At 41.9% G+C, this 26,167-nt stretch overlaps 1 protein-coding gene across 28 annotated transcripts in view; it reads left to right on the forward strand.

The window, feature by feature from the left end:
* rims2a (regulating synaptic membrane exocytosis 2a) overlaps nucleotides 1-26,167 on the forward strand; it is a 156,331-nt gene that overhangs the window by 36,728 nt on the left and 93,436 nt on the right. For 20 of the 28 annotated variants that reach the window (XM_029452519.1, XM_029452520.1, XM_029452523.1 and 17 more), the window contains one exon: nucleotides 12,144-12,421. In XM_029452519.1, the coding sequence (XP_029308379.1) occupies nucleotides 12,144-12,421 (278 nt within the window). Of the gene's footprint in view, nucleotides 1-12,143; nucleotides 12,422-18,605; nucleotides 18,728-26,167 lie in introns of those variants that run through there. The other 8 variants (XM_029452530.1, XM_029452534.1, XM_029452531.1 and 5 more) reach the window with 2 other exon arrangements.

Genomic DNA, 26,167 nt, shown 5'->3' on the forward strand with positions numbered 1-26,167 from the left:
GCACTGTTGTGACGAAAAGAGAGCTGAGCCAGAAGGCAAAGCTCTCAATCTACCGGTCGATCTTCGTTCCTACCCTCACCTATGGTCATGAAGGCTGGGTCATGACCGAAAGAACGAGATCACGGGTACAAGCGGCCGAAATGGGTTTTCTCAGACGGGTGGACTGGCGTCTCCCTTAGAGATAGGGTGAGAAGCTCAGCCATCCGTGAGAGACTCGGAGTAGAGCCGCTGCTCCTTTACGTTGAAAGGAGCCAGTTGAGGTGGTTCGGGCATCTAGTAAGGATGCCACCTGGGCGCCTCCCTAGGGAGGTGTTCCAGGCACGTCCAGCTGGGAGGAGACCCCGGGGAAGACCCAGGACTCGGTGGAGAGATTATATCTCCTCTCTGGCCTGGGAACGCCTCAGGATCCCCCAGTCGGAGCTGGAGGATGTGGCCCGAAGAAGGGAAGATTGGGGTTCCTTACTGGAGCTGCTGCCCCCGCGACCCGATCCCGGGTAAGCGGTAGACGATGGATGGATGGATGGATGGATGAATATTGAGATCACCATTATTCGTTGTTTTTTTGAGAACTGTTGCTTTCACTTTCACATTGTACTATATTCCTCTATTACTGTTCTACACTCACTGCAGCTGCAACATTCAGGAAAGTTTTCTATGGGCGGAGAACACATTTAAAATGTCATTATTGCAGTCGATCATGTATATTTAATTGTAGGAAGCCAAAATTGTTTTAATTATGTGGATTATTACACTATTGGTAGCTAGGGTTTTGATCAATATGAAATCCCACAACAGAACACTAGTTGCAAAAAGCCCGCCAGATGAACACTTTACATAGATTAGCCTTGGCTGTCTCATCTCCAACCTGCTTATGTCTAGGTGTTGACTGCCAAACAGTAACTTCCACTGGAGGGAAGTACAAAGCAGCAGGTTTGATCCAAACAGCGGAGCAGCAGGAATACTGGGAGGCACCTCTGCCCTGCTGCTCCCTCCATTGCCAAGACCCCAGTTGTACAGGCTGCCATTGTTCACTGGTAGATAATAGCTGGGGGATCGGTTACCTTGTTGTACAGATGGTGTTGAGTAATAACAGTGGCAGCAGGCTGGCGATGGATCGTCAGGGCATTGGCAGAGAAGTCCTGGAATGTGCCACTGAGGCAATGCCAGCTATTTACCTGGTGGTGCCCGAACCTCCTGGCACTGGAGGTCAATTCTCCCTATAGACCGTGGATGCTGATGTTAATATGTTGTTGCTCAACTAATACTTCATAATGTAACTGCAAATCTCAGAGGAAGATGCAGGAGTAAACATCTGATCCTAGTCAAGAGGAGTCACTGCACTATCTCAGTACTTGACAATACTGCCATATTTTAAATAGTTTTGCAGATATGACTTCAGAATGAGACTTATACATAGACTGGTCATCAGCAGGGGAGCAGAGTAAGTGTTTATGGCAGGATACAAAAGTTCAGATGACAAGTCAGAGAAACGGAGAGCCACCATGTAAATGAGCAGAAGAGGTGGAGAGAGTGTAAAATGAGGTTCAGCTAGTCATCTCGTCATATGCACAGTCTGTTCTCTGTTCTCTGTTTATCTTCGAATAGAGTCCGGTGTCTCCTGGCTGACGGGGGATATTAGGAGCCGACAAGGTCAGCTGGGGCCAGTGAAGGCAGCGGTTGTCCTTTAATTTTCTCTTTCAGTTCAGTTCAGAGAGAGAGAGAGAGAGAGAGAGAGAGAGAGAGAGAGAGAGAGAGAGAGAGAGAGAGAGAGAGAGAGAGAGAGCACACATATTGTACGATACACGGCCGCAATCATCTTCATGTTATCGACTCATCGTACAATAAAGGATATGACCTTGATCATTTTTGTTGTCCTTAATATTGACCTTGAGACTGCGTGTTTGTTTGCATAAGAATGTCACCAACATGATGCCAGAATAAACATCTGGGTTTTCCCTACCAGTACAAGACTTGGGCATTGTGTAGAAATTTTGCATTTTATTAACAGAGCCCAGAAGTCAATTTAATTCCTTTTTGGTTGTTATTATATCATATTATCATTATACCATCGGCATAAAATGGTCTTAAAATTATTTTATGCTAGCTGAACATTACAACCCAAAACAGAAGACGGCACAGGGCATTAATTGTGAGTTTGTGATAGCATATACACAGTAGTCCACCAGGACTATTGTAATATTGATTGCTGTTTTGTTTTGTGTGTTCATACTTGTAGTCACAGCCGGTCAGAAGGTTTGATTACTCTGCCACGAACAACGGGTCACGTTTTGGTATCCCAAACCAGCTTTCTGAAATCTTGTGTGTCAGTGAAAGAGGTGGCAGTGGTGAAATCTGCCCTTTTTCCATCCGTCTACTCTTTCCCTCTCTCACAGATGGTGACAGCAGTGGCGAGAGAGATCTTGTTCTGCGAAACACCATTGAATATTTACAAGTCTCTATGTCTGGGACCGGTAGCAGGGCTATGTCACTCTGGAATATGATACAGAGGGACTGAGAGTTAAACAGCTGGTAAAGGAATGTAAGCTTTGATCCAACTGACTTACAGCTCTGCTCAATAAATCTCCAACGCATTTGATTATAACTATGCCTTATCACAAAAAGCTGAATAATAGATACACAAATGCTGATATAATATCTGTGTTGATAACAGTCACTGCTCATTCATTGTACCAGTTAGCTTACTAGCCTCTATAGTAGATACTCGAAGAACAAAGTACAGAGTGACGTTTTGAAGGTACAAATATAAAATCTCTTTGATATAGATAAACTGTGTGTCATTGTTATGAAGTCTTCAGAGTCTCTGCTTGTAGCAATGGAGCTCCCCACCATTTCCTCTGATGTGGCTTCAAAAGGGGCTGAGGAATCAACAGTCTCCGGGGAGGAAGTAATTTGTGATTAAAGCAACTCTTGAAGATGTTACATGTGCTTCTTGGCCCCTCAGCATTTCTGCTATAAAATAGAAGGGGAAGTACTACAGCACTTTGTAGGGTCCTCTTTCAATGTTAAACAGCATTTTAGCAAACACCATGTTGTAGTAAATTAAATCGATCTGTAACTCACAACAGAGACTTTGTATCAATAAGTGTTATTTAATATTATTAAATGTGTTATATTGTAATAATAAATAATAATTGTAGTAATGGGAAATCACAGAAGAAATTCATTTGTTGTGGTGCACATCATTTGCATCTATCATGCGGAACTTGAAAACAAATGGATAAGTGTGCATTTTCCTCAGTTGTGTTTAAGATTGTTATGTTTTCAGAAAGATGCACAACTCTGCATTTTCCAAATTAGCTGTACAATGACTTTTAAAGGGTGCTAACGTTGTTAGCTTTATTTCCCCTGACTCTAAACAAAATGCTGCATATGGGAAAGATGGTGGGCATAAGCTTACTTGAAAATGCTTTCCACATTTTAGATAGCTAATTTGGGAGCTTGATTTGGTTTGGTTTACCCCCCACCCCAAATTCTAATACATTTCTTTATTGATATATTCATTGTTTGACTCAATAAGTCCCCATTCGTAAGGAATTTAAAATATAAAAACATCTTCAAGTATTTTTTAACCCGCATATAGGAGACAGTTATTCCCAAAGCACGTGAACGCAGCATAGCCCCTGACATGTTCACGTACACATTTTGTGAGCCCATGACTTCATGGTTCTGCAGTTGTCTGACAGCATGAAGAGAAATACGCTACATAACGATGGCGACGACAGTAGCTGCGTTCTGTTCTTAATGAAGCTCGAGATGTGGTCACTCACAGCACAGACTGAGTCGGAAATGACAAAGTGTGCTTGTTAACGCTAACACAGGAAAAGCAGTGCCAGCCAGTTGTCTGCGTAACCGCGTTGCTCTGTCTGTGTATTGGACTGTGGGAGCAGAGCTGGGACGCGCCGCATATGTAATGAGCTCTCATCAACTCCGCCAGAGCACAGATGAACTAATACAGCGGCGGTGGGAAACATAACGTGATTTGACGCGTTTTTTCTCGGCTCATATGTTTTCCACCCTACTGACATTGATTCTGGGATTGTTAACACGGTTAGATGGATCCAGTGCAACGATTAGAGATTGGAATCGGTTATTCCTTTACATGAATTAACGTCTTTGGATACTGAAATTGCTTCGTTGATAGAATCAGAGAAGGAGACTGCGTTGGTTTTGTTGGATCGGATATTGTCCGTTGAGTCCCTGGTGTAACCTTCACGGTGTTTCCAGCAGCCGCTGTCCGGCAGGCAGGCAGCCTGTTGTGTGGACTCGGAGCTGTCCGTGGTGCTGAAGGTCGGCTGTTTTCTCATTTCCAGGAGCTGCGGACAGTCGTCGCTACATTATAAGGACTTAAAAACGGCGATTTTTTAGCACGGTGTTTTCCCTCAACGGCACCATGGGTAAGCCAAGTGAGCATGAAGCTGCGACTGCATCGCTTTTTTCACCGGTCATTTTGTTTGTCAGAAATGTGACCATTTCAGCACTATGGGGGAATATTTGCTGCTGTAATCCCGCTCAGAAAACCCGGCCACGAACGAGGTCACATGCGCCCTTTTGAAGAGCATATCTGTCAATATGTATAATTTTGCTTCCGAAAATTACATTACAGTTTCAGTGAGAGCATTCATGTCTGTTCAAATGTTTTTAACACGTTGTTTGCGGGGATGTGTGACTGACAGACATGAGCCATTTCTGTGTAACACCATTGGATTTATACACTATTCCCTCCTCTTCCTCATGTCTCTGAACTTCAAACAAGGAACATAAATATTCATCAAGTCTATTATTATTACTGGCGCGCACACTAAAATTAGAAGCTCATTAAAATGTAATTCACCACGTGCAGTCAGCGTTGGAGCATGTGAATGTAGGTGCTCCCATTTCATTCTCATTTGCTGCCAAATGAATCACACCAAAATGGTGTAAACTTTTTATTCTGGAGAACTGCCCCAACAGTCCATGGGACAAAAAGAATGCTCATAAAACAAAACATATCCATTTATTTACTCGATTTAGCCGATATTACAACATGCATCTGTGATGTAGAAAACAGGACTCTAGAGGGGAAACCAATGCAGCACCATGCACTTTATATAAAATAATGATATATATAGCTGAATATTCATATATCATAGCCATTGGCCTACATATGCATTGTGATATCTGTCATTGCAGCCCACCAAACTTGTGTAACCCTCAGCTATATCAATAATTTTCTCAGGAGTGTATTGGATAGTGTCCTTGCCTGTGTTCTTGAACTGGACTAAGTCCAGACCGGGATGTACTGAGGAACACTCCACTCCCTGAACAATGAGTCTTTAATGAGTGCTTCAGTTCACCTCAGTTCAGGTGAACGGGAGAAACACTAAAGCAATATGATACCTATGACAGGTCATTTACTGCCACATCAATATTGCAGCATGTGCCATCTCCAGTCCTTACTTTAGTTCGTTTTGAAGGTCAGTTTTCTTGTATTTCTGCCTTCATTAGTTAGCTGACAGGAAGCTGTGAGAAAGACAATTCAATGAAATCTGGTTTCTCGACGCAATCAAAACAGGAGGTCATGGTTACATTGTATACTTCTTAGACCATTGGCCACACAGGATTCCCAAGTCAACTCTCAAATCAAATAAATAAGGGAGCAATGGCAATCAAACAGGCCTTCTCTTAATTTTAAACAGGCTCCTGTGAAATTATATTAAATATACTGTTATGAATTAATGCATCTAAAATGAACGAATGCATAAAATGCCATTGATTTATTTTAACTTTTGAACCGGCTTTCCATTTGCGCACTCTGTGATATGCCTGCAAGGATACTGCTGATTCACTCTCAAGCCTCTGTTAAGTAATGTTGTAGTGCAGTTTAATGGCCACAAGAGAGAGCTCAGTGCTCTATCTGGATTGTATGTGTGTGTATTACTCCCCCGGGAACATTTTTGAATGGAGCAGGCAAAAAGGGAACATGTAAAGTACATTGCTAAAGGGTACATATTATTTTCTCTATAGTTATGTGTAACATATATACTGTATAGGGTAGGGCTAGTCACAAAAAAAGAAGCTGTTTGTCAAAATCTAAACCACAATGTCTCTATGAGATAGGCTTCATGGCACACATGATTTTGGAATATATAAATGCTCACTATCAAAGATGCTCTATCCTTCAGTGGCATCATTGGGTGCTGTATTTTTGCTATTCTCGGTCTTCTTAGCAGACCCACATATTATGGAAGGTTATATTTTCTTGTATCTCTGAAAACACCCTCTGTCAGAAGAGAAAGTATTATAAAGGAAATTATATATTGATCTCATGGCACTGAGTGTTTGTTTCCCTTAATTCAATGCATCAGTAAACAGCCTATAGCGCATTTAAAGGCGTGTTTATCTCTCTGCTGGTGTTTGCAACGTGTGGTTGTGCTAGGTTTTTAGCTTTCTATTTTTAGCTGCAGGTTCAATGACTATGAAATGTGCAAACACAGGGAGAAATGGCCCTGCCCGAGGCCGCAGCCCACAACCCCCGCCTGCGCTCAGCCGTGAAGAGTTAAGCCGAAGGCAAGTGTGTGTGCGTGTGTGTGTGTATGTGTGTGTCTGGAGAGTCTTGGGCAGAATGGCTGCAGTGAAAGTGAACATACCTCTGGCTGTTATAGCTGCTTGGTGTGTGTGTGCGTGTGTGTGTGTGTGTGTGTGTGTGTGTGTGTGTGTGTGTGTGTGTGTGTGTGCGCCAGCCATTGTGCATACATGCATCTGTTGTGGAGTCTATGTGGTCTATTAGGGAATGAGGGCTACTACAGTTTCCTGTCAGTGTGGATTGAGCTCACACTGTCTTTGGCCTGCTTCCCTGTTAGCAGCCTGATGCTGTGTGATGGCTCTGCCACTGTGACTAAAGACGCAGAAATAATGATAAAAAAAAATAAAAGATTTGATTTTCCCTTTAATAGTGGTAATTTATCAAATCTGAGAGATTGGAGAATTTGTCAATTTGAATGCCATTTTTATAATGCTAAAAGCCATATCAACCTAGACGTTGTTTAAATGTAGGCTGCTTTTTCCTACCAGGCAAAGCCTTATAGCTCGTGTTCCACATGCTTCTCTATCAGTTGATAAAACTCTTTACCTCTTTGGCCCACGTAGCTCTTTTAAATCCCTTTCGATAATCTCAAAATGCCCTCTTACCAAACTCAAAACAAGGCAATATCCTATTTAAGAGTTCACTTATGAGATAAAATAGGTTGACATGTGCAGTCCGAGGGCTGAGAATGTGGTTAATGATTATTGGCAGACCAGAGAGGCTCACAGCAACCGACTCAATTGTAATTGCAGTTTGGAGGGTAAATATGTAGGTCATAGGCTGCCGTTTTCTGTGAAAGAACTGGGCCGCTTGAGAGACAAGGGCCGATTTTAGTAATTAACCACCGATGATACATAATCTGTTTTATGAATAGAGCTCAAACTCTGTGTTACATTTCATTATTAATAATGATTACTATTTTTAGGATAAAGATAGCTTTCCTCCAACTGAAAGGGTTCATGAAAAATAAAATAGGTATTCTATTTTCAGCTAATAATACTATTATTTATTAGATTGTGGGAGCTAAAACAGATTGGATAAGGTAAAGATTTTCCTTTAGTCCTTGCTTTATAGGCAAATGTTCTCATCCACCACTTCCACACTGTGCCCCTTTCTGTATATTACACCTTGGTTTCTTCTCTTTGTTGCATTGATTAATTAACTTTTAATTTGAGGACTTTGTTGCCAGAAATGTATGTCTACATTTGTTGTAATTGTACCGAATGTACTTTTCACAGTCAAAGCTTCTATTGAGATTTTTGAAAGAAGCTTCAAATGTTGTCATATTTTATAGCATTCTCACCCTAAAAAGAAAAAAAGGGCCCCATCCAAATTCTGATACATCATTTTATCTTTTTATTTGTATTAGCTGCTATGATAGTGTTAAAGCATATTTTGTTTTTGTTATTGTGGTTATATAAATGTAATTTATGGTGCTGTTAGATTGCTACTAGACCGCCCCATTAATACAGGTGCGTGCCTCCCTTTGTGTGCAGCATGCAGGAGAGCGAACTGTTTTTTGACCTCAGTGAAAATGTTGTTTTTTAAAGGCAAAATGCCAACAAATATGTATTGTATCAGAATTCTTTTATATTTATTTAGATAAAAACATGTAAATAAAAATCTTTAAAACGCTCCAGAGTTACTGGAAATGTTTGGATCACACAAGTCGTAAACAATCCTACGCAGACATCTCTGAAATGTAATTCTACAAATAATATAAGACTAGTAATATTAATGTTGTCTCATTTTTATTTGCCACCGTGCAGAAATACCGGGTTAAAGAAAAGTATTCGGTACAGCTGTAGTTGTAATTGCTACGACTTGGATGGTAGATATGGAAAACTAAACTACCTTTTGAATCGGTCCATCTTGGATGATTTTTATGTATTGATAACCCGTCTGATCTGATAGGATGTTAGCTACGACTTTCCCTGTCTGAGGTGTGGTACCTGACACCCCTTGTGCCTGTGGTATCTAGCAACATGTGTTGGGAAACCTCCTGTGTAAACTACTGTAGGTGCAGATGCACCCTAGCAAACCAGAACCTGCTCTTTGTGAAGCGCAGAGCCTACAGAACGAAAGTAGGTCTGTTTTTGATTGCCCTCTCCATGTGATAATTCCATTTTGAGATATATTCCTCAGATTTACTTTCAATTTAAGATAATGTCAAGCAAAATACAGCTTGTGTGCACACTCATACCTGTGTACTTTAAGTATGTACATTTGTGTAACTTTCAGGTACTGGCCTCGGTGGCTCCCGGGTCTTAGCTGATGACTCATGGTTCACTGCAGAGCTCTCAACATGACCCCAGTTAAAGAGGCAGTCATGGCCTCACTGGCTACTCCTCTGGGACACATAAAGCATCATTTGTAGCCTCCCTGATTCCATTGTGTGTCAGCACAGTTATAGCCCATCTGTAACATTGATAGCTGTTCATAAATGCCTCATGTGTCAATATCACATAGGCCAGTACATGCTGTCTGCGGTGTGACTGTGAAGCATGGCCAGTTAGCTTAAAGATGGTTGCTACATCCACATGTGGCAGTACGAAGTACAGGCTACTGTTCATGTGTCTGTGATTTTTCCTGTGTTTCCATGCTAATGCAGATGAAGAAAGTGCAGAACTCAGTGTCCTGCTTGTTTTAGAAAGGACATTCCTTCAGTGCTTAGTCCATGACTGGTTATGGCAACCTTTGCAGTGTTTCGTTGCCTGTAATATATCTTTCCAAACAATACAATATCAACCTATAGCTGCTAAGTCAGTGTCAGTGACCTTCATTGCCTCTCAAAACTCTGTTTCTTTTTTGTTGCATTGCTACTGCCTTTTATTGCAGTGTGACTATATGATCGGCATGGGACAATGTGAAAATTCTATGTAACGATTATCCTGGCAAAAATAATTGCAATTCATGATATTATCCTGATAATCATCAAAATATGCTGAAAACTCGTACAATTGCACTAAAGCATACTGGAATCACTTTACCTTGCATTTTTATTGAGAAACAAATATTTTTATTGCATCATACGACACTCATCTTTTTTAGTGAACATCATTTTTTTTTGTGAAAAACAAACAATATTAATAAATAAACCATACCAAGTCGAGACGGAATGCTCTATGCTTTACATTGCAGTTTTTTTGTGAAAAACAAACCATATTAAATGAGGTAATCATAAATAATAATGCCCCCCTGCATAAATAAAGGATACATAAAAGAAACTAATTTGCACGATTATCATGGTAATTGAAATCACCACAATCAACTTATTGTTTTTTAATCCCCATCAATGATAAAATCCTGTATCATCCCATCCCTACTATAATATATATGATGGTTGAAAGCTGTGAATCATAGTTTGCTGTGTGCGTACCTGTAAATCTGCACATATGAAACACTGATTCCCAAAGCCAATTTTATCTTCCTATTAACTCACTCACACACGCACTCACACACACACAGAAACTGACTACCAAACACACTGTACTTGTTGCTGCTATCTCACACTGTTAGTCTGAGGAGGACAGAAACAGATGCCAGCTGAGAGCTTCACGAGGAGGCTGTAATGTTGTGGACGTTTTATGAAATCCCTCCCAAATTTTGTACAAGCGCCCTGCCCTGACCAATCAGCAAGTCACTAGTTCAGTGACAAGGACATGATCTCCCGCTGAGTTCCCACCCATGAACACTGACATGTTTGATGACTCAGCCAGTCACACTAGAGGCTGGGGACTGAGTTGGGTAATTTGATGACTGCTTTTTCTTCTACTCCACTCAGGCATCCCATAAAAAATATATTTTTTAATCTGTGTGCTAGTGCAAAGTCTTAACATAGCGTACTACAGGTTGCCAAGCCTTGTGATCATTTGTTGGGTTACTTCCACAGCAGTTACTACTCTGTACCACCCAGTGCATCAGGTCCATCCAGTCACTGAGATGAGCAGTTGTGGTTTAGGCTTTGGCTACAGATCCAACCTTTGAACAACTGCAGCCAGTAACTGTACGGTACCAGCACAGTTTAAGTGAGTTCTGTTAATCTAGAAATACAATATCAGTCAATTCATATTTGATTCAAGGCTTACTGAAAAAAAAGGCGAGCTACAGACCAACTGATAGTGGGTGAGGCAGCATTCAGTGCTCGCTCACACTAATAACAGTAATGCACTGACTCAGCACTGGGACTGTAAAGGCAGGGAGTGTGGTGGGGGTGATGGTGGGGGGCTGCAGTAGCTCTTGGCCGCCCTGCTGGCCGTCTGGCCTGTCAATCATTTGGCTAGCTCCTAGTCTTCTCTGACACACTTAGATTTCACTTTAAGTTGCTCAGTGTTAAGAAGATAGGTGTGGTCACCTGGAATAGACCTGAGTGAAATTCAGCTTTCTTTGTACCAGAGAACATTTGATACAAATAAACCAAAGTCGAGACGAAATGCTGAGCTTTACCATGCAGTGTGTGTGTTTTCTTGTCTGTGTGTGTGTGTGTGTGTGTGTGTGTGTGTGTGTGTGTGTGTGTGTGTGTGTGTGTGTGTGTGTGTGTGTGTGTGTGTGTGTGTAGTGATCAGGGCTCCTGTCTGCTCCTGGATTTACGAGGCTAGTGTGGTGAGCTGGATGCTGGGACTGCAGTATAGAGCAGATAAAGGCACGGCATTACAGAGCAGTAAAAACCTTCATCACTCCAGTCCTTATAACAGAAGGAACATGTTGCTATTCTTTGCTAACCAGAAACACAAATGTATTACTAATGTACTGCGTCATAAGGAATAAGTAATGTGCTTATGTTCAACATGGAAAGCACATTTGATCTGTACTAAGGCTATCCTCGACAACGGAAGGTTTTTGTCGACCAAGAGTCATGATTTTGTCCAGTAATCGATTAGTGTATTTAATCCTTAGATCTATAACACTGAGTTTCTCCACAAAGAATCATACAAAAGCACCACTTGTGTTTACCAGAAAGGTGCTCATAAGTTTCTTGTAAATAACTCTTTCAGCAGGAAGAAACATACAAAATAACTAATCAACTAAAGAATTCTTTGTCCATAAAGACTAAAACAAACAGTCAACTAATTGACTAAGAGGGGGCAGCCCTAATCTGTAATAAGAGATATTTAGGGTATTATTTGGACTCACAGACTCAAAATGTATAATAATAATAATAATAATAATAATAATAATAATAAACTTAACCCATTTACCTTTCAACGATATCAAAAGGCTGCTGCATGTGTAAAATATTTCATCATTCACCTCACCTACATGACTTGTCTGTACTGATTATCAATATTGTTGATGTGGAGTAAAAATTCAAAACTCCAGGTATGTTGATTTCTTTTTCTTTTATTTTAATTTTTTAGTTATTCCTAATTTCTGAAACATTGACATTTTGAATGTGAAAAAACTTTCACCCAGCGGCAGCGATATACCTCATTTGTTACATCTTTACATAAAATAAATACCCAAATCACTCCATTACAGCTCATCATATGTTATATAAGACAACCTGTGCCTGTCAATCTCCATTCCAAAAATATTAACACCCGCCTTTTCTTCCCTGCAGGTTATGTGGGTATGCAACTTGTGCCGAAAACAACAAGAAATCCTCACCAAATCGGGGGCGTGGTTCTACAGCTCGGAGTCTGGTCAGGTACGGGGTGTGTTTGAGGGAGGGCCGCAGGGGAAGAAGGCCAAACTGCAGGACCCATCTCTTTACCCCTACCAGGGAGCATCAGGGGACTTGACTCCAGCGTCAGACAGAAGCAGACCTCACGGCGGGCTCCTGCCAAGACAGGCGTCCCTTGATAACGGATCGGGGCTAAGGTACGCACCTATAGACAGGTCAGTTCTATATGTGGAAAAAAAGCATACACCTGCTACATCCTTCATATGAGTCACACAGAGTAGTTTTTATTTTTGAGTACAGCCAAGTATATTTTTTGATTAGGGAATAATACATGACATATGTAAAGACCTAATGATTATATGATGCCACTTAAGAGCATAAGAGCCTTTTAGCATTAACACTGAGATATGTGGCCATTGTATAGGTAGTGCAGAGCAGTGATTCAAGCCTAGCATAAGAGCGATGTCTCCTAGCACGCCAGTCAAGGCCCCATATAAAACAGCTTGTACATGGAGCCCATGAGGCCTATAAAGGAGACACAGATACTGTATCTGGCACTAACTCAGCAATTCTACAACAGTCATCCACCCCCTCACGTTCTCTCTGCTTTACACACACACATACAGCACACAGAGTATATCAACACAGATGGTACAGCTAGGATGGGTTGCTGGACGGTGAAGGGTGCTTGCAAGAATGTCTTTAGTTTTGACAAAAACTGTATTTTTAAAAACTTAAACCGATGTTTTGTCATCAGGGATGTTTGTAGGCCAGTTCAGGCACTGCAATACTTGGAAATGGACCATTATTAGGATGATTTTGGAATAGAAAAGCAAGAGCATGCAGAATTTAAATGGAGAACATTTGTCATGTGCACTAAATGCCCCCTCTGAGTAGCATACTGACACTGACAACACAGACATGCTGTGTTTGTGAATCTTAGCTCCGGTTGCCTATTTCTGTCAAATAAGGTAGTTACTTTGATGACCACATGGGGGCTCCTTTCTCTTTCTTCTTCCAAAGGAAGGAACATATTTTAGTCTTATAGTCAGTATCTACAAACTCTCTGGAAATGTAGGGAGAAGAGAGGCATAGAGCCATTTCAGAAAACTTATCACATGTTCTTGTTTGCGCAGATGTAAGGTGCAACCGTAGACTATGCTTAAACTAGACAAGACTCGTATGTTGATATATACAAGCTTATTAGGGCTAATTAAGACCCCCCCCCAGAATGTCTAATTTTGTTGTCAGTTTGGGACAACAAACATGTGATCAGTAAAGTAAGGTCATATAAGCAGCGGCAAAGCTCTTGAAGGGAACATGCACCCTATTTCTCTTGACTTTATACCAATCCAGCCCATGTCCCTGTTCGTATTGACTGTTGACCTTGTAAATGCACACCTGGTGGGCCATATCCCCCACTTGTCCAGCTCAGGGACAAACCAGCATGCAAACGCCTGTGCCCAAAGTATGTTTGGAGACACAACTCTCTCATGTTCTTGTTTGCTCCGTGTCCTCTCTCTGCCATTGCAACCTTGTATTTACTTCTTAATACACTCAGAACCTGCAAACATGGGAGAGCTCCTGGGGAAAAACTATGCTTGATTTAATTGCCTGATATTTTGCTCCAAATGGATGTTTTGATGGATGTATCTCACATACCTTCCCATTAACCAGCAGTGAATGTCGGAGATAAGTGTACATACTTTCAGTGCTTTCACAGTGGGATGAGGCTGTCTTGCAACTATGAAACATACTCAGAAGCATTGTTATAACTCCAAAATAGACATATTTTCCTCCTGTATCTGTAAAAATGTGTTAATGTGCTATCCTATATCCGTTGTGTACTCGGCATACACACTGCACAGTAGCATAATAAAAAGCAGAGCATCATCTGTAACTGCAAATTGTAATCAAAGCTACACTTCTAATAACATTTAAGAGTGATGCAGGAAAACAGTATTTTGTGTCTCAGTACAACTGGAGTACATTATCCATCTTCCCTGCAATTGCCTGGCTGCTTTAAGGTGGATTTAATGGATGATCAGACTGGCTATAGATCAGACTATAGATCAGACTGCTCCAAACGTTCAGTCATCCAGTCACTTTCTGTTCCAGTCCGGGCCCTTGCCACTGTATATTAATTGATTGCATGGCCGGAGAGGTGGAGATGGTACCGAAAAGTGATTCTTGCTTTGGCATTGCCTACATACGCAGTAACAGGAAACTGGCTGTCGGAAATTCACGGGATAATGCTGATGATGGATAGCAGAGAGTCCATAAATAGAACTCCCACTGCATAAGCACCAAAACCCACTTTCATTAATCTTAAAGAATGTTTAAATTAACTCCTGGATCTGTTCTGCTAAAGAAAGGAGGAGGAAAAGTTGACAGTCTATTTATAAGGAGAAATAACTTGGGGAAGGCTTCTAATTTATCTTGGCCTCTGAGGTGTCATTTGAATGAACACACAGATACGCTGGGACAGCTGCAGTGTTGGGTGAGGTTGAAGAAACAACAATGATTACACTGGTATTGGAACATACTCATTGGTGGAATTTCTTCAGATTCTGCATTTTTAAAACTTATTCAGACGGGCAGCAGAGCCGCTCAGCCTGACAGGAAGGTTAGAAGAGGAAGAGAAACACACTTAGTCTGGACTGGCCCTTTAACATCAAGACCAACCCAGTCCAGCTTTTCACAGTTCAGTGTATCATTGTTTAGTCTAACCTAGCCTGTACTCAAACAGGCCCCATCTTACGCACATATTTCATCAACCATGAAGACAACGATGCCTTACGAGCCTTAAAATAGTAGTTCCAATAAATAATTCACATTGACATGGAGTTCAGTTTTTTGATAGTGTTCATAGTTTTGGTCACAATTCCTATCATTTAGTATAATGTTTACTGATAAATATGATCTGATGATGCTGCGAAATCTACAACTTTTTCAATAGAGTGCTGCAGGAATGAGTCCTGAAATGTAGTTAGCATTTTTGCTCGTCTCGAAGTTAATGCGTTTTGTTTAGATGCCTGAAATAAGGTCTGTGGTTAACACAAGCTTAAGGGGATGTATACTTTTTGTTCTACAACATAAAATACGTCAGTAAATATCCCACTCAAGAATTTTGAAGCTTTACGTGTTTTAAAAAGGCGGTTGCTAACAAGTAACTAAATGAGACTACAGAGGAGGTCGACGACATCAAACATCATCACGAGTCTGGCTTCACAGCCTCGTTGTGTTTATTATACTCATGCTTTTGCAAACTATTTAACTCAAACTTACAATTTGTAGATTTATCAATGTATAGTATTTTCCAATTATAGCTTTGTTTGATTGTCGCAAAATCAAATTACAAGTAGGAAGCTTTTTAAAGGAGAGCTATTTACTTTTCAAAAATCATTTGCAAATAATATCTCGCTGAACAAAACGTGTAAGTATCATAAACTTTTGTTTGCCACACTTTATTTTCTGCGATAATCCAAAATTCAATTGAAATATCCCATTGGCTTTTAACTAACTTCTGGGTTGGCCGACAACGATGCATCATCCCTGCAGCGCTCTATGGAGTCCAGTGTGCAAGCAACGTGAGCGCTCAGACACTGAGAAAGATTTAAAACACATCCTCAGTTGAACTCAAAACCATGTAAATCACAAATGAACATACCCAAAATATCCTTCATAATGGTCCTTTGCATTGTAAAACTGCACGTGTACAACCTCAGTAAGTGAAGTAGGTCATAGTTAAACTAGGAATTAAATCTAGGCTAATGGATGCTTACAGCAGACAGTTGGGCTAATAACATTATTGGTTAACTTATTTTTTACGTTTAAGTAAGTGGTTTCTTTGATAATATGATTAATCTGTGAACTTATTTGAAACGTATTGCCTTCATAGTGACCCTCTGTGCACATAGTCCCAAAGCTGGTTTCAGCAGCTTGTCGCATCTCCAGATCTCAGCAATAGGCGTTTTTCACACAAGACATTTTGACATGTCACAGTAGGAAAAGTACAGGTGCAAATAATAAAATGAATGATAGCTGAATCCCATTTAGCTGCCTCGGTTTTTAGGGTCCTTTCTCACTCTGTCATGGTTTATTGCAGGAGTGGGGAACATCCGGCCTCCGGGCCGTATACGGCCCGCGAGACCATTTGATCCGGCCCTCGAGGTAATTTGTAAAACGCACGCAAATAAAATCCACTAGCAAAAAAATACTAGATGGCAATATTTTAAATGGGGGACTGACTGTTTTTCCTGGCCAAGGTCGGGGTCCTTGAACACAACACGAGCGGAACGTGTCATCACGTGGTCATGTCATGTCAAAAAACTTCAATTTTAAACGAGACTGTCATTAACATCAGTGAACGCAGCGTGCGAAAGCTGGAGAAATAGTCTCGAGCGTCATTTACAGCGCGAAAAATGCCGAACTGCACGAGCTGAAAGGACGAGTGCGTTTGGATAAAGTTAACGCTCTTCGGCGGAGTTTGGCCCAACAAGCAGCTCTCTGCAGAGCGTAACATAAAAACATGGAAAGATAGAGAGGTAGACCACCACACCAAGAACAGACTATTCCACCACTGCTGTGCAATTATCACTGCCATTTACAATACTCACTTTATTTTCTATCAACCACTTGGTACTTATACTATTTTTTAAATTCTATTTAATTATTGTTTACTGCCTTTTTACTTTTACTACTTTTTACGTTCTTTTACGAGATACATTTCCCCTTTGTGGGACTAATAAAGGATTGTGGCCCTTGATAGGAAACAGGTTCCCCACCCCTGGTTTACTGGGACGCTTCAGTACAACAGAGCCATTTTAATGTAAGTTTGCTTTGAAAAAAGGCCCATATCTAATGGGGAGTAATTTGCTATTGTAACTGATAAGTTGGTCAAACCTACCATAATGGGTCTTTTTTTATATTTTCATAGCCGTCTCTTGTGTTGTGAATATCTTCCCTTTAACTGTAAACAATCTGTTCAAATTGATGCAATGTGTCATGTAAAGTTATTTTTTTATCATGCTTAAACATTTGCTCTTTCAGGGGCTTATTTAGTATTTTTGTAGGGAAGTAATTAACCTGGGAAGGGAGACTTGATTATAATAATGTCTAACATAAGAGGCTGGATAGTAACTGATGATGTTTTAACAGAGGAGTTTCATGGAGTTATGCAGAGAGATCTGAGCCATTATCATCACAATGATAACACTATCCCAATCCTGTCATTGTTCAATACAATACAAGGCAGTTGTCTTACGTCCTTTAAATTCAGGTCTGCATTATTGTACTAACTAACCCTTCTGAAAGGTTCATAATAGCTTCATGTTCAAGTAGTTCTTAGCAAATTCCCCTGGTAAAAACAGTATCTGAATGTTATATTCAATCAAATGCTTTGCATCAGCAGCTTTAAGGAACCTCTCCAAACTTGCTGCATTTTTTCAACTAATTTTGACACTTTAAAGTTACATGCAGAACAACTGACTGAGTAAAATGAAAATAAATAACCCTTCGAGAACCCCCACCCCACCCCACCCCTTTTGTGTGTGCCCTTTCCTCACAGGCAGACACTCAACCTTTCAGAGGTATTAGGACTGTCATCTGCTATTACTGATGAGGAGCTGATGCTCTGAAGCCAGATATGGAATATAATGGGGGGGGGGGGGGGGGACACGACGACAACAGCATAGCCTCTCTTACCTGTATTACTGTGCTATATCTGCTGCTGTGCGTGTCCTTAACAGTTCAAGAGCGAGGATGGAGAGATATGGCAAAGAGTGAACACACTTGCATATCAGCCCCGTGTGTGTGTGTGTGTGTGTGTGTGTGTGTGTGTGTGTGTGTGTGTGTGTGTGTGTGTGTGCGTGCGTGCGTGCGTGTGCGTCTGTTAGCGCGATCGTGTGCTCTTTATAGGCGACGGGAAATATGAGTTGAATGTGAGGCAGCAGCTGATGCGCCGGTAAGGGATGCTGCTGCTGCTGGCTACCGTGTAGGATGCTTCTCCGCTTCTTTTCTCCTTCGGGCGCTCCTTTGCCTCTTCCTGCACACCGAGAAGAGATTTTTGCCACAGCGAGAAGAAGAAAAGGCTCGTTACCGGCACCGGCACTACCTTATTTGTATCGCTTCAAGTCCGAAGCATTATGACCGAAGGATCCCGTCTGGAATGCGGATCATTTAAGGACACTTTTTACCAGGAGCGGCCGGAGAAATATGGAACTTGATCGGCGTCTTTTCTGCGTTTAATGCGCCCCCGGGAGATAATAATAACAAAATACTGAGGAGGTATATGTGTGGAGGGGGGCGTCCGGAGAGAGCGCAAGCTTTGGGATGTATTGTTGGTGAAAGGAAAAAGAGTGATCATTTATTGAGGATAAAAGAAAACGGAGGGGGAAAATGCAGTTTGAGACATTGCGTCAGTTCTGTAGCTCGGTTTTATCACATTTCAACGGGGCTTTCTCGGCGCCTCAAAACATCTTGCAGACGGAGCTGTTCGAGCAGGCGTTGAGCAACATCGGGTGAGTGATTCCTTTGTAAAGAAATGCCCTGATTTATGAGGAAGGGCTTCCCCGTTGGTATGTCAAACGAGTATTGGGGGGTGGGGGTTGTTGCGTTTATCGATCGGCAGCCAGCCTGCGTAACAACCTACAGTATAGTACTGTTGCTGCCTGCTGCAGATATTTCCAGGATGTATGATGGGGCCGATCAGTGATACTGTCGAGGTGTGACTGTGCTGTGCGCTGTATGTAAGTTTGCGCGTGCGCGTATGCCCCAGTGCACCGCTGCTGCAGCATGTGTGCTATACTGCCTCTGCCTCTGCCTCTGCTGTGATGTGCCCAAGAGAAGAAGATGAGGTTTATATGTATATAAAATAAAAAAAAAGTACAGAGCTGGAAATGAGTGGAAACACCAACTCCCCTCCAACACACCCGCACACAGTCACACACCTACACAGGCCATTACATTTTTGGAGCAATTATTCCTAACTTAACAGCTATGAAGTATTTGATAAATAGTGACTAAACTGCAGAAAAACATTCACAATCATATACAATTATATACACATTACCACGGAATTAAGACATCTCATACTTAGACTTATAATCTTTTTTATTATTTGCAGAATGTATAATTTTTCCTACCCTTTTAGTTACAGTGTTACTTCAACATACAGGCTTACCTTATTTTTTAATTTACTGGAAAAGGGAGAGACAGAGAGAGGGGGGGGGGGGGGGGGGGAGAGAGAGATAAGTTGGATCTCACTTAGATGCATTGGAGCATATTATGATTAGTCTGCTAAATGCTCCGTTCCCCCACGGAGAGGCCCCTGGTCATCTGGCCAGGCATGGCTGTTAGACACATTTTGCCGACTGCTGAAGGGCTTCAAACTTGCAAAACAGACTCACGTTCCTGCAGGGCCGAGAGACCACGCAGACCTCTTTTTAATTTCTCGATATAGGCGCAGGCCCCATATCTCCACACCATGCACTGTCTGTCTCCGGGGACGGCAAGTCTTTCTCTCTTGTCCCCCACCCTATAGTCAGAAATAATTTACAGCATTGCTGGGCTCTCTGCCACCTCACATTACATGGCCAGAACACTCAGCCACTGGAAGGGCTGAACAGGAGGCTCTGTGCCTGGAAACTGTGATCCAGCAATCATCACATCTGACTGATTAAATTGAACTTATTTTCCATCACTCCCCATTTTTTTTCTTCTCAGCAAATTCCTCTGGTAGAAACAGTCTCTGAATGTTAGTTGACGACAGGACTTCTAAATGATTATATTGTTATATATAGTTGACTAATTGGTACAAGGAACTGGCAGAAGGTTTGTCTTAATTTTCAATACTGTTCCAGGACCTTTAGGACTTTATATAGACTAATTTCTGGGTCTGTAACTCACTGGTACAAAGAAACCACAACAACACAACTCACTGCAAACCAGCAGTGTTTGCTAGCCAGCTTGGCCATCCATTCGTTCAGGGCTGTTTGTGTGTAAGTCTGTCACTCTCTCTCTTTTTCTTGCCCAGGCCAAGCCTGCTAATGGGCTGCATGCTTTTAGATCTAGCTGCCATGTATTATGCATGTGTGCGTCAGGAGAGGTCCTAATGGGGTGTGGGGATCTGTTCTTAGAAGGCCTGAATGGTTTTGAATTGAGTGGTCACTACATTTAAACTGCAACCATACTCCCCCCCCCTTCTAATACACACACATACACACAAACCCCCACCCCTCACCCAACCCTATAGCAGCTCTTTCTGCTTGCTTCCCTGAAATGCCTGAGACCAAAGTGTTTTTGTTGTTGGACTGGTGTATGAAGCGATAGCAGGGACGTTATCGAGTTTGTGGTACACGTCATATAGCCTTTTCCCAGATATACCTTTTGCAAAGCGTGTGAGTGGGATATGAATAGCTGCATTGCATTTTCTGCATAGATGCAATGTATTGAGAGCAGCATGGTGTTCCAAATCCGGCATATTAATAAAAACCCATATTACTGCTGTTTAATGATTCCAAAAAGGCCGCACGATCTTGGGTGTGATTTTAGTGAGTCATCCTCACAGCTGTTTACTTCATTCCACAGTCTCATGCATTGTTCTCCTGCAGTGACAGCTTATTTGCAGCTGTGCACTTCTGCATTTAATAGCATATGTGCACTACAGTGTGTACAGTCACAGTTTCCACATCTGTCAGTTCTACACTGAAAGTTCCCCTGAAGTGGAACCCCCCGGCTTTCTACCCCCTTCCACACCCATCTCTTCACTCGTCCCTTCCACAAATGGGGTTGCCATGGTGATAAAGTGCAATGTTTGATCCACAGAAATGATGACATGTCGTCCCTGTCTGTTAATCCTGATGTTAGCAGGGCCTGATTAAAATGACGAGGTAAAGCATGGAACTAGGGATGTTATTTCTAACAGACTTATTATCTGTCTGGAGACAGAATTGTGTTGCTCTATGGAATTTGTGTCTGCCTTGTCATGTTAACACATCTTTAGGCCTACTTATGTTTTCTGGCAGTTTTCATCATGGCACTATCTGCACTATTCAATCTAAATTTAAACTGAATTTGAAACTTGAATGTAGTGAGTTACAGAGTTCGTAGAGAACATGAATACATATACTTTACAGAAAAGGTTACACGAAAGTGCAATAAAGCTAATTTAATGGGACCTGAATCAACTTCTTTAAGGAGGTTGGAGACCAAAAGCCACATTTGAGTTTCTTCTGATCATTGACCTTGTAGCATCTAATTTGACCAGCCCTGGAGCTAGTTGAGCAATGTGAGTCTATAAGTTCAGTGGGCATCCCTATTTGCTTGCTGAGCAGTGTTACATAACAGACGTTTTAAATCCTGGCAATCAAACAAACCTGTTTTTTTTTATCAAGTTCCTGTGATGTTGAAAGACAGCTAACCTACTGGAATAGCAATGTTTTGAATTTCAATCAATCTCCTTGGCAACACATCGTTGATTGAAGTGGCTATCAGGAATATTAAATGGCTGTACTAACTCCACCAACAGCTTCAGCTGATGCTGCACTCATTACTAGACACCTCAGGTCTGGACAGCGTCTCGACATGTCCGGGCATTTGTTTGCATATCCTTCTGTTTTGATTCAGGTCTCTAAGTTGTGTCATCAATCAGTATCAGTCTTGCACGTTTTGCACCAAATCCTCTACATAACCAGAAAAACAAAAGTGCACAACACACACAGAACATAGCGAGACGTAATAAAAAAGCACAAACCGCATCAGTGACTGTCATAGACATCACTAAATACATTCATAGTTTTCACTTCCATATCGACATCATAAACATTCACATCCAGTCTTCCATACAGCATACAGTTTACACACTTTCATAAGAGATGCACAATATATATCGAGGCCGATCACGGGACATTTATAGTATTGTGTATTATTCTGATAATTAAATTATAGCCGGAAATATCGGCCATTAATATCAAGCCAAATTGCTTTCATTGACTTAACAAGCGCACCATGTACACACTCCGATAGACGAAGAAAACACCATTGCAATTATCGGCCGAAAAACATCCATATCGTGCATCACTACTTTCCACTCTGATTGCTACTCTTGTAACCTTTTGTCAACATGTATTCTATTGATGGCAAGCATTGTGGAATGTAAGGTGAGAGGAGCTCAGCGGAGAGACAAAGTAACGAAATAAAATGGCAAGAGGACCAGGGGGAGACGGGAACACCCAGTCATCAGTCACCATGGTGATAGAGCAGTAGACGAGGCAGACGTAGCAGGCTGCAGCTTGTGGGACTCTGAACCCCTGGAGCCCCAGATTCATGTTGATGTGACAGAACTGGGGGAAAGGAAAAAAAGAGGAAAGGAGTAGGAGAAAGAAGGGAGGAGACGTAGAAACAACGAGAGACAAGGCCGTGGATCAACAGCAGTCCCTACTTTGGCTCTTCACAGTCATGGACAGTTGCGTTGATTTACAGGTGTATCCACCTTGATATATCATTGGCCCCATTGTAGTGTATATGTGGTATATATATATATATATATAACATGTACCTATCCCCTGTTTTTAACCTTCTTAATCCAGGGTGTACATTTTGTTTTCCAGCAACGCCCTGCTTTACATCCCCACTGTTACACATTAACAGATGCAAAATCAAGCTGAGTTAGCTCCTTCACTGGCACTACTGGGAGTTAAATGCCTTGCTGAATGCAAGTTCTACCCACATTTTCCCAGCCAGCCTCTAGGCTACCATCACCTCTTTTTTTCATCTCTGTGAATACTATAAAGTAGCATCTTGAGGGTTTAGGTGTGAGCGTCAGACTGAGACTCAAACTGTATCCTCAGTAGTTCTTATGCAACTTCCGCCTCCCCCCGACATCCCGTCTCACCTCGCCCACGCTCAGCCCACCCTCAGCCCCATGGTGTTGTACCCGGGTGTTGGCGGCACTCAGCAGCTGTAATTAAGCCGGCCCTTTATTGGTTTTTGTCCTCGCCAAGGGAGATGTGCGCAGGAAGAAGGGAGGCCCTGGTTTATTGCCTGAGCGTCTAAGAGAGCGGTTATTATGATTGCACGCCAGAGAGAGAAAGAAAATAAGTGGAGAGAGAGAGAGAGAGCGAGGGAGAGAGAGAGATAAAGTGGAGAGAGTTGGAATGATAGCAGCGCAGAGGAAAAGGGGATGAATAGTGCGAGAGAGACAACGGTGGATGCTGAATCGATATGCTCGACTCCTCTCTGCTCTCACCAAATCATATCTCAGCATCAGAGAGAGAGAGAGAGAGAGGAAGAATGAAACAGAGAGAAGTAGAGAGAGAGAGAGAGAAAACTGGTAGCGGTGGGCTCTGTAGCCAGATAAGCATCAGGCTAATGTCCCCAGCCTCAGGCTTGCTGCCACTGCTGCTAATGCTGCTGCCCAGAGAGGGAGGTAAAACAGTCTTTGTAGAGGTTTGGTTACAGGTTGCTACAGCACGGAACACGTGTGATGTCACCCAGTAAGATGTATGTTTATGTCATGAAACAGGACGAGGAAGGTATACAGAAAGGGTCATGGAGTAATATAGGAAAGATTCTGTACTTTTCAACAGAAACACCAGCCTGTGCAGAGCGCTGACATCTGGGCTCTTCTCATGCTTATTGAGCAAGACTGATTCCCTCAAAGGCTGAAGAAGCACATTTATTTGTGTGTGTGTGGTGTGGGTGTGTATGACCCTCAACCTTTTAATGGTTGAGTTACAGTAGGCATAGGGTCCTCCCAGTAAAACTACATTTCAGTTCAACATTAGGAGCCACTTCCAACTCTGCCCCAGGTCCTTAACTCTCTCCACTCACTGATGGACTAAGGGGAAGACTGCTGAGTGGCATAAAGGTGTGTGTGTGTGTGTGTGTGTGTGTGTGTGTGTGTGTGTGTGTGTGTGTGTGTGTGTGTGTGTGTGTGCGTGTGCGTGTGTCATTGTGTTTCTTTGTGAGAGTGCATGTGACGGCACTTGTTCATGCGTTTGAAGCCCATACCCTCGGAGGTCTTTTTTTCTTCTTAAAAAGACTCTTTTTTTTCTGCACCCAAACAGATGTCTGATGTCATCTTGCTTTTAAATAGCCAAGAGAGGGAAGAGAAACTGCATATGCCGCGTGGATAGTGCTTTGCTTTTAACCATATGCCTTGATGTGTGATGCTATTTGTCAATGTCAGTAACCATTAAACAGTATGTTGAGGAGTTAAATTTGCTTGCCTTTGCTGTAGTATCTTACCGTCAGTGTATGATCTTAATGGTGGTGTATATACGTGTGTTATTCCACAAATCCTCCTCTGGCCTTGATGCTCAGTGGAGTTGCTAATTGAAAGCTAAGGCTCTCTCCTCCTAAAGGTACTTCACAGCATCATCATTCTTGTTTTACAGTTGATTTATTGATTAAAGAGGCTTAAAAGGTCAGACCTTTGGAAGGTCAAGAGGTGGACTTTATTAGCTAAATCCCTGTTATTCAGTGCAGTGGAGTATACACGGCTTTAAAACTGAAAAACGTTTCAATCTATAGGCCTACTGTAATTCAGTCAGTTTACATTAAGTCATTTCTGTGTATCTGGAATCCATGTTAAATCCACTATTAGTTCAAGACTATTTTAGGGTCTTTATGTACAGGTATTATGTTCTAGGAATTACATTTTATAATTTAGTGATTCTCCTATTACTGTTTTCACACCACATACCCATTGCAAAATTGACCTGATAGCATCATATCAGCATGCATTGTTTCATGAATGGGAAAGAAACTGCTTTACACGTAATCCTGTTGCTGTGCCCCAAATCCAAATCTATTTCATGCTCCAATTTATTCAATTACCAAAAATACACTTGAAGAAGCTGTGTGATAGAGGAATAATGAAAAAGCTTAATCTAAACATCTGCGTCTATCCAGCCCATTGCTATCATCATTCGTCTCATCCCCAGCCCGTGCTCAAATCCTCTTTTGCAACACTGATGGTATTTCACAAACTCAATGAGATTAATTATTTCAATATTTTGCAAACATTGCACCGTGTGCGCGGCTCCCCCGTCTCTTTGCACGTGTACAATTAGCTCAGTTCATTTGTGTTGCAAATGAGCCTGCCCTAGCGGTGCTCGGTGGCCTCCCTGTGCTTCTCCTGCCACACAGCGGAGAGGAGAACCCAGCCGAGGAGTGATCAAAAGCCTCCTTCTCTGGCAGGCAGATGCTGAGTAAACACAGAAAAGAAGAAGCTCCAGTAACTGTCTCCTCCCGCTTCCGCTTCTCGCCTTCATTATTTTTAGAGTCTGCTGGCTGCCGTTAATAAAACCTCATGTAATATTCATTTAATTCCCAGTGTTTACTAGTTCATTAGGTTTTAGGATAGTAGTTGATCTGATCTCCAGGGGTGGCTAGGAAGAGGAAAGAAGCTGACTTTGAAGATTTTCCTTTTTTCACTTGCCGGGCTTCCTTCCATTTATTCATATGTCTCTCTTGATCCTGTCAGAAGACCATTCACAGTCTTTCTGCTTACGGAATTGTATAGCATTCCTCTTCTCTCGTCTGCTTCCCCACACTTCTGCTCTCATTTGTACTATAACTAAAGTTGGAAGGCTAATTTTGGATTCTGGCGTAGTGGCAGATCAAAATGTAAACCAAGGACCCAGTTACTGTCACCATCTGTATGAAAACCCTATCTGTACATAATACAGACGACTAGAGTGCTCCTTCCTTTGATGTATGTAGATCTAGGAATACAAGTGCAGAAAGGTGGGTAAATGTAATTCAGATAAAAAGTAGGTTCACCATCTCCACACGTCCCTAGTTGAAGTTAACCGCTGTCGTAGATTGAATGTTTTCTCAGACCAGTGCCCCTCTGGCCAGTTCAGCTTCCTGCTCAGGGCATGTGTTACAGACGCTGTCCTATGCAATTACAATTAACCCACACAGCCCTTTGGTCTGGGGCTTGCTCTGCAAAG

This window comes from Cottoperca gobio, chromosome 16, assembly GCF_900634415.1.
Source record: "Cottoperca gobio chromosome 16, fCotGob3.1, whole genome shotgun sequence".
NCBI lineage: Eukaryota > Metazoa > Chordata > Actinopteri > Perciformes > Bovichtidae > Cottoperca > Cottoperca gobio.